General features: G+C 50.0%; 6 protein-coding genes across 6 annotated transcripts; 2 read left to right on the forward strand and 4 right to left on the reverse strand.

Moving 5' to 3' along the window:
- Positions 1 to 198: 198 nt before the first annotated feature.
- Positions 199 to 1,248, reverse strand: PLR1_3 (aldo/keto reductase family protein; the record flags this gene model as incomplete). Its single annotated transcript, XM_041682746.1, has 2 exons — positions 199 to 1,133; positions 1,194 to 1,248. The coding sequence occupies 2 exons, from the start codon at positions 1,246 to 1,248 to the stop codon at positions 199 to 201; spliced, it is 990 nt and encodes a 329-aa protein (XP_041547076.1).
- Positions 1,249 to 2,692: 1,444 nt separating this feature from the next.
- Positions 2,693 to 4,398, reverse strand: AKAW2_70193A (FAD-binding oxidoreductase; the record flags this gene model as incomplete). Its single annotated transcript, XM_041682747.1, has 5 exons — positions 2,693 to 2,945; positions 3,015 to 3,391; positions 3,457 to 3,842; positions 3,900 to 4,116; positions 4,177 to 4,398. 5 exons carry the CDS (start codon positions 4,396 to 4,398, stop codon positions 2,693 to 2,695), a joined length of 1,455 nt encoding a protein of 484 aa, XP_041547077.1.
- A 2,944-nt stretch (positions 4,399 to 7,342) lies between these two features.
- AKAW2_70194S (Zn(II)2Cys6 transcription factor domain-containing protein) lies at positions 7,343 to 8,420 on the forward strand (the record flags this gene model as incomplete). The annotated part of the gene is made up of 3 exons (XM_041682748.1): positions 7,343 to 7,474; positions 7,529 to 7,958; positions 8,026 to 8,420. The coding sequence occupies 3 exons, from the start codon at positions 7,343 to 7,345 to the stop codon at positions 8,418 to 8,420; spliced, it is 957 nt and encodes a 318-aa protein (XP_041547078.1).
- Positions 8,421 to 9,202: 782 nt separating this feature from the next.
- Positions 9,203 to 10,889, reverse strand: AKAW2_70195A (aldehyde dehydrogenase family protein; the record flags this gene model as incomplete). The annotated part of the gene is made up of 4 exons (XM_041682749.1): positions 9,203 to 9,487; positions 9,543 to 10,276; positions 10,351 to 10,513; positions 10,590 to 10,889. The coding sequence occupies 4 exons, from the start codon at positions 10,887 to 10,889 to the stop codon at positions 9,203 to 9,205; spliced, it is 1,482 nt and encodes a 493-aa protein (XP_041547079.1).
- A 335-nt stretch (positions 10,890 to 11,224) lies between these two features.
- AKAW2_70196A (cytochrome P450) lies at positions 11,225 to 13,164 on the reverse strand (the record flags this gene model as incomplete). The annotated part of the gene is made up of 8 exons (XM_041682750.1): positions 11,225 to 11,384; positions 11,436 to 11,593; positions 11,647 to 11,911; positions 11,963 to 12,079; positions 12,154 to 12,715; positions 12,798 to 12,867; positions 12,921 to 13,013; positions 13,060 to 13,164. The coding sequence occupies 8 exons, from the start codon at positions 13,162 to 13,164 to the stop codon at positions 11,225 to 11,227; spliced, it is 1,530 nt and encodes a 509-aa protein (XP_041547080.1).
- Positions 13,165 to 14,094: 930 nt separating this feature from the next.
- Positions 14,095 to 15,586, forward strand: AKAW2_70197S (Zn(II)2Cys6 transcription factor domain-containing protein; the record flags this gene model as incomplete). The annotated part of the gene is made up of 2 exons (XM_041682751.1): positions 14,095 to 14,220; positions 14,312 to 15,586. The coding sequence occupies 2 exons, from the start codon at positions 14,095 to 14,097 to the stop codon at positions 15,584 to 15,586; spliced, it is 1,401 nt and encodes a 466-aa protein (XP_041547081.1).
- Between the last annotated feature and the right edge of the window lie 148 nt (positions 15,587 to 15,734).

The raw sequence follows: 15,734 nt of genomic DNA on the forward strand, positions 1-15,734 counted from the left end.
GTATTAACCTACAATTATCGCCTAGGATGTGCCCTCACCATCAACATTGTTACATTTGTCTGCGTGGTCACCTCAGGGGCATTGCTCCACCTGATCCTTGGCGGAAATATATATCATCATGATACAGGACCATCTGGAAATGCCCGACAGATTGGATTTCTAGCGATATGTTCCCAGCCGAGACAATCTTCTAAGCATCTACAGATTCATGAACCGGGCGAGTGCTCCTCCATACCGATCACCATGAACGGGAATTTCCTTCAGAATGGCAGCAATCTCCTTCACCTCGGATTCCGACAATTCTACATCAGCGAGGTTCTCCTCCACCCTCTCGACCGTAGTGCATCCGGGAATAGGAATAATCACCGGATTGCCGGGTAGCTTATTCTGGGCCCTCACCCAGGCAATAGCAGTCTGTGCTAGCGTCACATTCTTCTTCTTAGCAATCTGCTCCAACTGCTCCACCAACTTCAGATTGAGATGAAACACATCTGGCTGGAATCGAGGGTAGTTACGCCGAGAGTCATTGGCAGGCAGATCATCGAACGAGCGTAGTTGTCCTGTCAACCATCCTCTAGACAATGGAGAGTATGCTACCAGCGGAACATTCAATTCCTTACAGGCAGCAGCAACTCCGTTCTCCAAAGGCTCTGTAGAAAACAGAGACAACTCAACCTCCACAGCAGCCAGCGGATGTACAGCATGAGCCCGACGCACTGTCTGCTCACTACATTCACTGATACCGATGCCGCCGATCTTCCCGGCCTTAACGTAGTCGGCTATCACGCCGATGGTGGTTTCAATGGGAGTGTTGGGGTCGACTCGCGCGGGTTCGAAGATACTGATAAACACTTTGCCGTTAAGGAGTTTCAAGCAGTTATCGATGCTGGCGCGGATGCCTTCGGGGGTGCCGTCGGGACCTTTGGCGCCCAGACCGCCCTTGACGCTGAGGACTACTTTGTTACTATCTTCGGGATATTTGGTGAAGTAATAGTCTAGTAGCTGTAGGGAGTTGGCATGTGGAGGACCGTAGAATTCTCCGGCATTCCAGAAATTGGCCCCGAGGTCCAGAGCACGCTTCATGACTTTGACGGCCTCGTCATAAGGAGTGGGGTTGGCGCGCCAGGTAAGGCCTGTTGGTCAGTTTAGAAGGGCTTTTTTAGGCGATGGGATGGGAGAGGATGTGGACGTACCCATGAGACCAAACCCGATCGGGCCGATGGTTTTATTGACGAGAGTGACAGTCATGGTGAAAGGGTAAGGTATTTAAAGGATAAGTTAAGGGAAACGGGTATTGAAGGTGGTAGATTGATATTTCTAGGGAGCTTGTGACGATATCAAGATGGAGAGAAAGAACAGAAGTAAAATGTCAGATGAGGACGAGAGAAGACCAGCGGGGGGTAGTAATACTTAATCAATCCCGCCACTACTATTTGGAGGGAGGGGTAAATCCATCACTCTATTCACATCAGCGAAATGCCCTAAATCACATCGGATATACGCATTAATGTCCGCCAAACTCCGTGAGAATCCCTGTCACGGACTTGCCTCTCTGAGGGCTCCCCGACCGATCGGAATGCCGCCCTGAGAGGCGTAATAGAGATCAAGATGTTGGAGGAACCCTCGATCATCTACAGCTGAAACGCCCAATACCCCTCCCCTCTACGGCCTAGACGCAGATCATCTGACAGCGAATACCTAACACTTACTTAGTGCTTACTTCTCCTTCAGACACAATATTGCGAACACAAATACTTGTACAGTGGCTATGCATTGCGCTGACGTTGACTGAAGATCCTTAGAGAAGAAGGATCTTCATCTATTCCTTGTCCCAGTTCCTCGATTATACTGACGTTGAAGAGGCCAAGGAATTACTAGATGCGCGCAAGCGTTTTAGTTTCTTCTACTTAGATGACAGTGCGGTCGGGGACCCAGTTCCTGCAGATCACGAAGCAGATCCCCCAAATGGAGACGCATCTCTTCGAACCAATTACCTATCCAGAAAAGCCAAAAAGTACGACATTCAAAACCAGGGTCTCGTTATTCGGGCACAGCCCCCCTAGCAGCGACGGTGATCGACCGGCATAACACACGAGACTGAATGAAAGTGTAAAATGCGCGATGCACAGTCCTGGACGCACCAAGCAGAATAGAGCAATTCCAACTACAGAGGATGCAACTAGAAAACATCAATATCATGCAACCGCTCCGCCAGATCTCATTCCTTTTTGGTCCCAGACTGCTAGTTGCTCACCTAAATCTACGTCCGTAACTGCTATGATGTGGCTCGAACCATCATCCAATGGATAATGAACACTAATTTAATATTCTTTTCATACTATTAATTCACTGCCCCTCTGGAGTGCCTATCAGGCGACCATGCCCGCCTTTTCCAAAATTTCCCCTGTAATCCGACTTCGATCGCTTGTCAGTGGCCTCCACTGGCATGATATTATGTGCAAATGGATTGAATAGGCACCGGTTTGCTAATATTAATCATGAAGTGGTAGTATAGACTCTAGAAGAAGCACAATGAGAACTTGATATACAAATGACAGCAAAGTAGCCACTTAATATTGACACATCTCAAAACAACGAACTCACCCTACCTCAACGTATCTACACCTGCTTCCCCCCCTCCTTGCCTCCATCCTGATATAACCTAAGCCAAATATCTAAACTATACGTGACATCAATTCCCCACCGGCAATCCATTGTTATAAACAAACAACCCCTTGGGATCCCACTTCTTCTTCAACTCCAACAATCGTGGCAGCTTCTCAGCCCCATACCACGCATCCAAGCCCTCCGTACCATGGGCATAGCTCACATACACCTGCAACCGGTCAAACCCGCTTGTCGCATTGAATCTTGAGATCCAGCGACTGGCCAGGTCGTTCACCGGCTGTGACAAGGAGGCGTCATCGTAGGCGAATGTGAGCATCCTAAGTATACCCCATGTAAGTTAATTCCTGCTTGAAAAACGAACGGAAGCATTGATGTAAGCCACTTACACATGCGCTGTGATATCCCGATAAGGATATGCTGTTTCCTCATCCTTCACGGCACGCACTGCCTGTGTGGAGAAGAATTCAATCTCGTAGCTGGACCCCGTTGCTTCCGGGTACGCGTAGTAGAAGTCAACCATTGTGTTGAAAAAGGCAATGTGAGTGGGTACATCAATGCGCGCGACTCCCAGCGCCCAGAGATTGTGCATGTCGCCGTCGATGCAGAAGTCAGCGTCCATCCCGAAGAGCGCCGATGTATCGAGTACGTTCCATGTCAGCTGGGTGATGTTGCGCTTGTGGTAGGGGAGGTCGAGGAATGGTTGGAGGTGAGCGAGACCTTCGGATTTAGGGCCGGCGTACGCTGCATTGAGGATGATAGAGGGCTGAGTTCAGACAGTCAGTCGTGTGTCTAAGTCACTGTGAGTGATCAAACAAATAGAGCACATACACCGTAGGTAGTATCGTTAATAACCAACGTAAACAGAGAGAGTGGCTGAGGGAGAGTGCCATTAAATGAGGCAAGGATTTCAAAAAACGAGCCATTAGCACTGGCCGGAAATAGAAAGTCGGCATTCAAGACGGAGCCATTGTTGGTCAGGTCGTAGATGGTGTATGTCGCCTCGGTAACAATCCCGAAATTGAAACCCGCACCGCGCATGCCCCAGAAGAGGTCGGGCTCCTGGGTCTTGGACACGGTGATGAGACTACCATTGCTGGTTACCAGTTGCACGGACTCGAGCGCGTCGATGATCAGGCCGTGGATGCCTTGGTAGCGACCCACACCGGCGCCCAGTGTGGCTCCTACCATTCCCACACAGGATCCAGATCCAGTCTCTGGTTTATCTCTGGTTAATGACCTTCTAAATTCCCATGAGATGCTTTTAAACTTACGGATCTCCTTTCCAGCGCTGTAGAGCGGCTCGAAAATATCACGAAACCGCACACCACCTCCTATGGTCATTCGATTGGCGTCCGCATCCACGGCTACCTGATTGAAGCCGCTAAGGTCAATCTCGAGGCCGTATTGCAGCTCAGCAAACGTCGTCGTGTAGCCGTGTCCGCCACCCATGGCCAGGAAGGGGATATTGTGCGTCGAGGCATATTTGACCTTTCTACCATCAGTACTGGGGAATGCATAGAGAACAGAAAGAATTGAGTTTCAACCTACAATTCTTTGCACATCCAGAGTCGTGTTCGGCTTGATGGAGGCGAAAAAAGTCGGTTCCTCATATGTCGTCCACCGCTGGGTAGTGTCGGTCCAGTTCGTCGCGTAAGGATAGAACACCTCGGCAGCTGGGGAGAGCTGCGATAGAAGCGCGGTGATATTTGAGGCTGTTGCAATCTGCGCGAGCCCGATCAAGGCCGTAGCGTATTGCTTGAAAGAGATCATGGCCTGTGTGCTTGTGGTAGAGGCAGAATAATACAACCAGGCACCTAGTGTTCTAAATACCGTTGGAGCGACTATGAGAACGCATTCTGAGGAACGGTGACCGCTGTCTTTTATTTTAGAGAGTCAACGTGGTGCGTAAACGTAAGATGATGGCATGAACCCACGAGAGATCTGACATCGTATCGGACATCCCTCAACTCAGGTAGCCTCGCAAAAACAATAATATCCGCTGACAAACAGCCGGGAGTCGAAGGATTCAACTACTATCCTGAAATCTAGATATGGCAATATTAGTGGACTCGCTAACGATAGTGTCCTATTGGCAGGTCCTCTGTTTCGTAGAATGGCTTCCTTCATCCGCTGTGGGTGGTGATAAGCTTTGAAAAGGATTCTAAGCATATCTGGCCGATACTTAGTTCCTTGGTGAAAGCGTCCACTGCGCCGTGTCGTCTAGAATCTGCAGAGGTTCGTCAGTCCGTTACGATATCATGAGAGTTGCGGCTAACCTTAGTGAAAAGCATCCAGCGCTTTTCTGGAATCGACAGGGGTATTCGAAAAGAGATCTGTAACACGTGGTTTTCAGTCTTAATTATCGTTTGGACCATGGATGCGCCTTGAGTCAAGCCTTCAGTTAGGTGGAATCAGTCCCACCTTTGACCTCTGCCAAAATCTGATGTCAGATTACAGCCCCTCTATCAGCAGGGTTGCGGATCCTAGATCACCTAGCTACTAATTCTGACGACGATAATTCTCGGACTGATCCAAAATGGTAGCTCCGAGAACGTTCATGCCCATTTTTGGTCTCATTGTTGTCGTTGAGTATTCCTTTTCCACTTGGTCCGTTTGATGTTTTTTTTTGGGGGGGGGGGATTGTTCCAGAACCATTTTGCATCTATCCCCACTTACTCCTTCAATAATCCTTGTACTAGATCCAGGAGTCTCATTTTTAGAGCCATAAGAGATATTTACTATCGATAAAGCCAACTGCCGAGTACGGATCTTTGTCAATCAAGCTCTACATATTCGAAATGTGAGGAACTACTCTAACAAGGACCAAGTATGTACCTGACGATGTTTGGAGGGCGTATCATCATCTGACACCAATGCCATTAGTATATGGACAGGATCTCTAAATTTAGCCGATTAGCTTTCCAGAAAGAAGCTGGAGCCTACGGTCTCATGTGAGGTTCCATACACATTCGGACCAAACGCTCAGGATCGACCCTCATATCACGATTCCGGTCGCCAACACCACAATCCTGCAGACGGCAACGGCTGTCACAATGCCTGGAGCGTATTGATATTCCTCTGCATGTGGACCACGAAATTCCAGAAGCAGTGGTGCGTAAGCGAGGGGCATTCCTGAAGGATGGCCATGTTTTACGCGGCAGCTCATGGGTGCTTTGTGGCAGCGCTGATTGCTCACACGGCGCAGGAAGATCTCCAGTCCACGGGTGAAATCCTTCAATCAACCATTTTGGGGGGTCCCTGCTATAGTTGAGTACCCGTGGCCTGTCCGGGGCTAGGAGATGGGTATCTTGTGGTAAAAACTGTAAGACAGGAATAGTTGACGAGCCTTCTCTATAGCAACTCTCATCTGAAGAACCGGTCCTGTGCTCGGGATTATGTAAAGTGAGAATTTTCTTTCTTTTTCTGTATCTCCCTTTCTCTGGCTGTCACGGTCATTGTCCCGAGGTTTGCGAGGTATTCGGAGAGGAACTTGGTGGCGTAGCCTCGGGCAACGGATCATTTCGCTTATTGCTTGCCAACCAGCCAGCTACATGCATCACAACCATCTCCCGCCGTAGCTGCTGTCTCTACTGGCCCCGTCCGGGGTTGTAAGACATACCCCAACCAGGGTCCTCACTCTGGGGCGCAGTGAATACGATGGTGGCATTGCCCATGATCCTTCTTCCTGAGTTTGGACAAATTCGATGTTATGTTGCCACGGACCACACGTTGGAGCGATCTGCCGGTGGAGAAGTGGATCACCCCGCGCGCTAATCCAGATCGCTTCACCACCGAGTTGGCAGATATCTTCACAAGGACGCCCTACTGTGCTACCGGGATGGCGCAGCAGCATTTGGTATAGTCAGCCATTAGAGCAAATAATGGGGTGTATCCGGTATCGGTCGGTCACTGATCAGAGGTATTAGAGTAGGTCACAGCCTGATATCTGATTGTCTTCCTGCATTCAACCATCACCAAGCCTTTATCATCGGATGGTCCTTGTTAGCTCGGGCAGTGGGCCTGTGCAGTACGGATCATCCGTCAAATAGTAGATGTTTGGTTTCGAATGGCCGATAGGATGGCGATTTAGGTAGCCGGAGGCCTCACAAATTTCTGAGCTGTGGATCTGACACAATAAAGACCCAACTGCCAAGATGTAAGCACCTCGCTATAAACCCCCGAAAGGGAAGCTGAAGGATGACGCTCACAGGGGCTGGAAGACAGCGGATGTACTTTTTATTCTCAGATAAATAAGCACTAAAGAATCATTGGCAGGGGAGCGGGCTATACGTGTGTGCAAGACGAGGCTCTGACAAGCACTCATGCCAAGATCCATGCTACACAGTTTAGTCCGATAACCATTTCCAAGGTAATTGGACTCCAACTAACCAGCATTTACTCTTTTCAGTTACCAAAGCACTCCTTAAATGGGTCTAGGTCTTGTCCGTGCTGACTGTGTATCTTAGTGGATGGAATCTTTGGATCCTCGTCCCCCGCTTTCCTTTGCCTCCGTCTGTTCTGTTGCCATTCGTGGTAGTGATCGGCCCTGAGTATACATGGGGTCCGAGGGATATTATGCATGAAAGCAAATTGCACGGATACATTTTCCCGTCATGACATGATTATATCCTGGGTAAACTAATAGAATGAGGGGTAACGCCCGCAGGCCTTCATCGTCTTGCATTTCCTTTACAATATCTCTCCAACTATCTCAATGTTCGGGACGCTATCACAGGACCATTCTACCCAGGCCTCCTACATTGTCCAGGTCACCGATCCTCCCTTTCAGACAGACCGCAATGCAAGAACCCCTCATTTGGCCTGCATGCCCTGTCGTACCAAAAAGGTGAGCTCTTACCCTACACCACTGCAGCGTCCCCGGTTAACAGAAGCCCTCCAGCTCAAGTGCTCGGGGGAAAAGACGGGCTGTCAACGATGTCAGGTGAAGAACCTGTCCTGCGTCTTTCCAGATCAATCCGCCTCGCGCTCCGCCAGGAAGCACCGCAGCAAGCGTTCCGAGTCCGCTGTATCAGAGACCTCCCATCATCCGACGAACAGCAGTGCCAGCGGCAGACAAGGCTCTCCAGAACCACGTAACCAGCAGGTACAATCGCCTAGTCAAATACATGTGGGCGAGGAAGAGATGCACGAGGATGTATTTCTTGACCTACCCGATTTCTATGATACGGGCTTGTCCTCTACGCCGGACGCAGAGGATATATCCCGGTTAGAGGCGCCCCTGGGTCTGAGCAGTGGTCTACCAACCGGCTCTCTATCAACCAACCTGGAAGACACTCTCGGTCACGGGTCTCTATTCAACATCAATCAAGGCAAGTTATTGAACTTAGCCCCGTCACCTTCTCTTTGCCATTCATCCGTACTGACTGAACGGTGGAGACCGGAACAAGCCTAACTTCCCCGGGCTACCAGCCTGCATTGACCTCGACACCGACATCCTTCCTGCATTTTCAACATCAGGAGTAGAACGCGTCTCCATTTCCCCTTCCAACCAGTGCCACTGCCCAAGCCAAGCCCTCGCTCTCTACGAGCGCACTCAAATTCTATACAATCGGCTTGACGCAACACCTCGCTCGACGATAAACAGCCTTGACGCCCGGGATACCCTCCACCGAAGCAAGGAGATAATCTACCAATGTGAGAATCTAACGGAATGTGCTCTGTGCCGGACACAGTCTCACCTCGCTATGATTCTCCTCTCCGTCAGCCACCAGTTGATCATCTGTCTTAAGCGCCAGTGCACCACCACAAGCCATCACCGGCTGACGGACTGACATCTTAATGACGCTTACACAGGCCAGGGAACGGGTTTCTCTCACCGTAGTAGCCTGGATCCCGTTACACAGAGGCCGCCAATGCCCTTTCATCACAGTTTGGAATCAGAGGACTTGGAAGACGAGATCCAGGTGCTCAAGACATTACTAACCTTAAGAATGCAAGCCACTGCCAAGCTTCTGGCAAAGTTACAAGATATCATTGACGTTGGGGGGTGGCGCGAGCATCGCGAGTTGCTGGACAGGGTGTCGGCGCTGCATCAGGCTGCCGCGGCTAGTATTCATCGAATGGGGAGGAGAGAGAAATGAGGCATCTGCGTCTTTGAAATCGCTGCTGGTGATTCTGATACTGCCTCGTATAAATGTGCCAATTGGTGGGGTAATCTGAAGATACGGCGGGGATTCCTATTAAGTGCCCTTATCAATGACCGTACAGGAAGACCCCCGTCTTCCTTCTCTCAGAGGCCGTCTAAATAAACACTATATGCTTAGCTCAGAAGCCTCAATGGCATGAAATCCTATAGAGTCTTAGGCGTCAGCCAACTATTGAATCCATTTAATCTCACAGTTCCATGACTGGCTGACTCTGGACTATCTGGACAAAGGACACGCACGGTAACCCGAGCGTGAAGCATGCAATCAATCAAGTGGATGTTTCCGAGAGCTTACACCTGGCCCTGCTTGCCACCTCATACTTTGGAATATACCGTTCTAAATATCCACGTTTACTAAGACTGGTCCACAAGTACTGTATCCCAAGTAAACATCGTCAAATCAGGCGCCTAAAAAGAAATATAGGTCGACTTGGCGTTGCAATATTGCAACAACCCCGCCTGTCCAAATTCCACGCCAATTCCACTCTCCTTGTGTCCTCCAAACAAACCCTGAAAGCTTGGTTTCTGTGTGCTGTTGATGTAGACACTACCCACATCCAACTGGGCGGCAATTCGACGAGCCCTCGCTATATCACCGGACCAGACACTCGCGCTCAGTCCAGTTGGGGTATCATTGGCCCAGTGGACGACTTCTGATTCCGAGCTCCATCGCAGAAGGGGGAGGATGGGGCCCTGTTCCATCGTTAGAATTTTAGTAATTCGGGAGAGAAGAGAGGGGGACACCGACAAACTGCTCTTCACGGACAAGTCTCGATTCCCTAGGCGGATTATCTACCACCATCAAGGGTAGAAAATATCCCCCCTCCTGCTTACCTTCACCCACTCCATCAAAGCCATACTTCTCTCCAGTCGTCAAAACCTCATATCCCAATTCCTTCACCTCATCAACCAACCCCTTTACCTTCTCAAACTGCATCCGATTCTGCACCGGTCCAACCATGACCCCATCCTCAGCCGCACCATCACCGACCTTCATCTCCCCCACCTTCTTAACAATCGCATCTCTCACCACCCCATAAACATCCTCATGAATATAAACCCTCTTCGTCGCCACACACACCTGCCCCGTATTCAAAAACGCACTGAGCACTATCTCCCCCGCGACATGCTCAATATCCTTCACATCAGGACACACAATACACGCATCATTCCCACCTAATTCCAACGTCACGCGCTTCAACGTCCCCGCACACGCAGCCATCACTTTCTTCCCCGTGCTCACTGACCCCGTTAAGGAAATTTTCCCAATCCCCGGGTGCTGCGTCATCAAGCTTCCTAATTTGTGCGACTCGTCATCGTCGCTGCTGCCAAGGCATTGGATAACTCCCGGTGGGAAGAGCTGTTGGGCGATTTCACATATCTTGGGAAGCGTGTAGGGTGTGAAAGGGGAGGGTTTGAGAATAATACTGTTTCCGGCTTGGATGGCGGGCCCAAGTTTGTTCATTGGCATGGCGATGGGGACTAATAACAATTATATCAGGATCAGTGGGACATTGAATGGAGGGGAGTTGGGGGGGAAAGGGGAAAATATATACAATTCCAAGGACAGATAGCCCCCACCACACCGATCGGCTCAAAGGTCGTATGTACTACCTTGGAGATATTCTCATCAAGCACGGTATGTTCAACGGGTTGAAGTGAAGCGAAATGCAGTAGAGTATCTTGAGCAATTTGGATTTCTGCTTGCGCTAAGAACCTCTAGTTTATGTGTGTGTTAGACATAGAGTATACGCATGTATGGACACATTTGATATAGGTTCGGTATCATGCATACCGGTTTTCCTGTCTCAGCAATCAACAAATCGGTTAATGATGGCGCGTGTTCGGCGATCAGGGCGGCTAGCTTCGCTAGGAGCTCGCTGCGGTGTTTCCAGGTGGTGCTTTTCCAGGTGACGAAGGCGTCATTGGCTGCGACGACGGCTTCGTCGAGATCCGCTGAGCTGGCTACTGGTGCTTCCGGCAGTGTGGTGCCAGTTGCTGGGTTGGTTGAGGTGTAGGTGGTGTTTGAGGTGCGGAGGGTGCCGTTGATGGTGTTGTAGAATGTGGTGAAGGTGGTTGAGTGAGACGAAGACATCTTGACTGTGTAGTACTATTGACCTAAGCGTAAGCGTACTTTGTGTTTCTAAGATGTTGAAGAAAGTTACCATGCAGAGGTATTATCGATTGATATACTATATATATATTGTTGTTTCTACGCAGCTGTACCCCGAGATCACCCCTCGGAGAGCCTGAAAGGGAAAGAAGCGAATGGACATCCGCTAATTGAATCCTCCGAGGCCACGAATAGAAACCCCGGACAGTCGAATCGAAGCCGAAGTAGGCGCCCTCCCTCTCTTCCGCTAGTCTATGGAAAAATGTCTAGCTTTGCACACATTCGCGTTACTTTGACCACGGCATACTACACTATCATCAAGTTTGTCTCGGCACGAACCGGACATTGATGTCCGGCTTCTGCCAAAGAATATAGTTCAATGACTCCCGTTCGAGATCCACATCGTCGTTGACGAGCTCACAGTCGAACATGAAGTGGACTTTGGCCAGGACCAGCCGCAGTTCAATAAACGCTAGGCTATCGACTTGTCAGTGGGTGAGAATGCCATAAAATTAGGAGAGCACTCACTTTCGTCCCAAGCACACTCGTGGGCCCAGCAGAAATGGGAAGAAGGCTGACTTATCGTCCATGTTAGGATCTAGCCACCTTTCGGGATCAAATCTCGTAGGGTCACTGAAATATCGGGCGTCGCGGTTGGTGGTCCATGCGTGAACTGAGACCTCTGTCTGTTGAATGAAAGTCAGAAATGCTTGTTTTGCTGATTCACCACGGCACCGACCTTCTTAGGGATATAGTGGCCATCTACATAGGCCCCAGGTGAAATCCGTGGTGGCCCAAAAGGCACCGGGGGGTATAGTCTCATAGTTTCGTTGAGGACGGCGTGAAAGTATGGCAGCTGGCCTACAGAACTGGAAGTGATTTCACTATAGTCTTTGAACCGCGAGCGGATCTCGTCCCGCATTTTGGCGTAGACCTCGGGATGCTTAAGGATAAAATATGTAGCTGCCGATAGAGTTGTCGCTGTTGTTTCACTTCCAGCAATACTAATTCCGTCAGTTTCATGCGCTGTAGCCGAAGAAATAGTCAACACTCACACCAAATTTTGCCCTTGTGCTGCGACCTCTTCAGTCGATATTACTCCCTGACCAGCATTCTCCAGCATAGCAGAAAGAAAGTCAGTTCGCGCATCATCCTTGGGACGCGCTAGACGTCTGCCCGTGCACGTGTGCGCTAATTAGCAATAGTCTCTCACAGAACACAGTAAACACACATAATGAGGGCCTACCTTGCAGCCATTTCTCTTGTGACCTGCGTATGCCGATTCATGTCCTTGATCTTCTCAAAAGGCAAAAGTTCGAACACCTTCTTAAACCCCAACACCATGCCAAACCGTCTCAAGACATCAATGATCGCACCCGCCTGCATATTCCCCAGTATAACACTGATCCAGAATGCCGAAGTCCCCTTCTCCGTAGCCCCAAAGGACTCTCCAAAGACCAGCTCCCCGATGATATCAAAAGTGAGGTAATTGAACCAATCCACGACGTTCATGCCCTGCGGACTGCTTCCGAACTTTTGAATCTGGTTGATCAGCAGATCCACATATCGCTGTTCAAGCTCCTCGTGCGCGATCAAGGCCTTAGCTGAGAACCCGAACGCCCAGAGTCTGCGCATCCGCGCGTGTTCGTTGATGTCCGATTCACCAATAATATCGGACGCTTCGAAATTGGCCACTTTGTAGAAAGTAGATTTGATGAATGTGCCGCTGCCAGTGGTGTTATAGATATCTTTCCAGGCTGATGCCGTGGCGAAAGACAGTTCGTTAGGAGCGATCCGGACTACGTCCCCTGTTCATTATTTCGCAATTAGCATCTGGTTTCCATACCTTCTCGGGATGTTGGCAGTGACATGAAGTAAAACCAAACATACCATATTGACGATGCAATTCCTCTAATTGGAGATGTATTTTCCCACTCATTGACATGCGACAGTAGAATACCTTTCTCCACATCAGAATTGGCATCACTCAAGCGCAGAGCATGTACAACCCACCTGGCTTATTGCCGCCCATTTTGGTCCGGGAAACTTTGCCAATGGGTGCAACGTGAGAGAATACACAACCCAAAGACAGGGGAGGGCAATGCCCTGATCGAGTTAGCCGTCAGATCTAGACATTAGGCAATGCACTTACCAATATTGTTAGGAAAATAGCCCAATCTTTGAACGATTCCGGGAGCAGCGAGGCCAAGCCGGCTATGGCGCTGGCGACGTGTCCGTCTTCCATGCTGATCATCATTGTTGTTATTTGCATATCCTGTCTTCTATCCTTGTCATATTATTGCTTTGGTCTACAGGCTTTATCCCATTCCTCGGTAGCTCTCGCTCGGGCCATCCGAAATGGGGGAAACCGATGGGCGGATAAGCTGCAGCTGGGCTGTACGTCGATCGCGGGCTACTCGTCATCAGCCATTAATAGATGGAATTAAGAGCCTTCAGGATCCAAAGGTCCGGTTGTCCGGATCCGTCGGAGAATCATCTCCAACGTCAGCTCCAATTGTCCAGACCGGATAATCAAACCAGGGCTTATCAGTATATCCACCGTAGTAGCTCCCTGATCGACGGGCTAATCTGACTTATCGACCCGATTATTATCCGAACGGGACAATAAGAGTCATCAATAATAAAAGCTTCTGGGGATCCTTTGGCTAGAATTGGATCCCGTTGGGTCTGATGGATTCCGGACGTTTCCACCATGACAATCCCCCCCTTGCGCACCACTGCCTCTTCCTCTGCTTACCCTCCCCGGCTGTTTCTTTCTTTGGCTCGGCCCGTTCGCTCTGGCTTACCACAAACAGATGACAGGGTTCAAAATCCTTGCGCCTTCAGTCTGCTCCTCTTCTCTTTCAGGTAATTGCTTCGCTCAATTTGTGGACCGGCCATTCGCCGCCACATCGCTTAGAACGTGGACACATCGCATTAGCGCTGAGGTGAGAGCGAGGCGTGGTCCTCAGCGTGGCTTGTTGTGACAGCGGAGACACCTGTTCCTTCGTGCGGAGAAGATAGTGTTGGATTGCTGCTGAAGGATGCTTATGTACGGCATGCTAGAACTTGACGTTGGTGGGTGGTGAGAGGCCTCCCAAGTCCAGTATTCTGTACATTTCGCTGGCGATTTATATAGAGACGACAAAGAAAGTATCCGGACAGGTTCATTAGTTCGAATTTCAGGATGTTCGGGACATTAGTATCGACTCAATCGGAATCGGAGCCATTTATCTCCCATGTGATTAGACCACCGTTTGAGAGCGATCGCGAGTTGAAGCACTTGGCATGTTTGGCGTGTCGCACAAAGAAGGTATGACACTCCAGCAGCCAAGATACCCTTAGAATAATGAACAAACGATGTTATCATGCCCTATGAGTAAACAATTGACCTGCCAGTGTAGCTGAAATGCACCGGAGAGCGAACGGGATGTCAGCGGTGTCTCGATCGAGGACTTCCTTGCGAGTACCAAGAAGCTAATTCTCATCGAGGTCGACGGCCTCGTGGGGCCAGCTTGAACAACAACAAGAATAACGAAGAAGTCGAAGATTCAACAGATCAGTCCTCCGCTTCTGCTGCACCGAAGAATTCGGACGGTTCGAGAAGAGCAAGTCAGTCATCGGAAGCAGCAAAAGCCCACATTAGGTACAGAGAAGACAAAGAGCAAGATGGAAGAAGGAGTGAGGGGCCCGGTAATTTGAATGGAGGCACACCTCATGCCACATCGGACCTGGGCGAAGACGGATTGGACCCCGAGCTCTTGACCAGCATGCACGGGCCAGCAACAGAGTTAGGGGCCGAAGTGCAGCTTTCAGACATTCCCATGACACCCGATGATGATTTATCCAGCCTGCTACCTGACTTCGGCCATACAGACTTTGCCAGCAACGACGTCAACCAGGACTTACTCTTCCTCTCACAGCTGGCCGCCTCCAGTACGCCGGAGCTCGTGAACCCGTCGTATCCTCCCAACCCTAGTCCCGCCATGCCACGTCTCTCTTCTTCAATGTCCCGTCCAGGGATCCCGGGGATGTCCCAATTAGCCAGTAGCCCGAGCATCGCAAATCTGCACATGCCCTCGTGCACATGTCTCCAGTCTACCCTGACCCTCTACGAAAGTATCCGCGCCGTGCAGTGGCGTGCCCAATGCGGTGCCAGCGCGGGTGTTTCGCGTGAAATGGCTCACCTGATCCTTAAAGCCTGCAAGTTGGCCCTGAACCAGTGTCATCGGCTCATTGGCTGCTCCTCGTGCAAGCGTGAGCCACTGTTCGTGATGTTGCTCTGTTCTGTCTGCGACCAGTGTCTGACCTGTTTTGAGATCTTTCACGATTCGCACCAGAGGCGATTGCGAAGTAGGAGTATGACCTCCTCGTCGAACGGAAGCAGTTTCATCAATGCATCTGATGCGCGCTCGGAAATGGATCAGCTTGGGGAGATTGTGCAATTGGCCAATTTGCCGTTTGGTGATGTGCCGGTATTGTTGGATGACGAGGATGATATCAACATGACTTGTGGCTTGTTGGCCACGCGGGTAGCCTCAATGGTGCACCTGCTGCGGTTATTGGGGCCGATAATTGATGCTTGTGGGTGGAGGACCCATCATGACACTTTCTCGGGGTTGCAGAAGCGGTGTCAGGGACTGGCGTATACATTGCAGACCAAATCTAAAGCCCGGTAGTGAGCGTAATGCTAATGTGTCATGATCGGTGACTGTAGTATTAGATAGTATATATTGTTTCTTTGCAAGATGACATAAGAGCATTAGTCAAATATGATACTAGAATGCAAGACTAAAATACTACTACTCGTTCTCATCCCAGGAAGGC

The sequence above is a fragment of the Aspergillus luchuensis genome, chromosome 7 (genome assembly GCF_016861625.1).
Source record: "Aspergillus luchuensis IFO 4308 DNA, chromosome 7, nearly complete sequence".
NCBI lineage: Eukaryota > Fungi > Ascomycota > Eurotiomycetes > Eurotiales > Aspergillaceae > Aspergillus > Aspergillus luchuensis.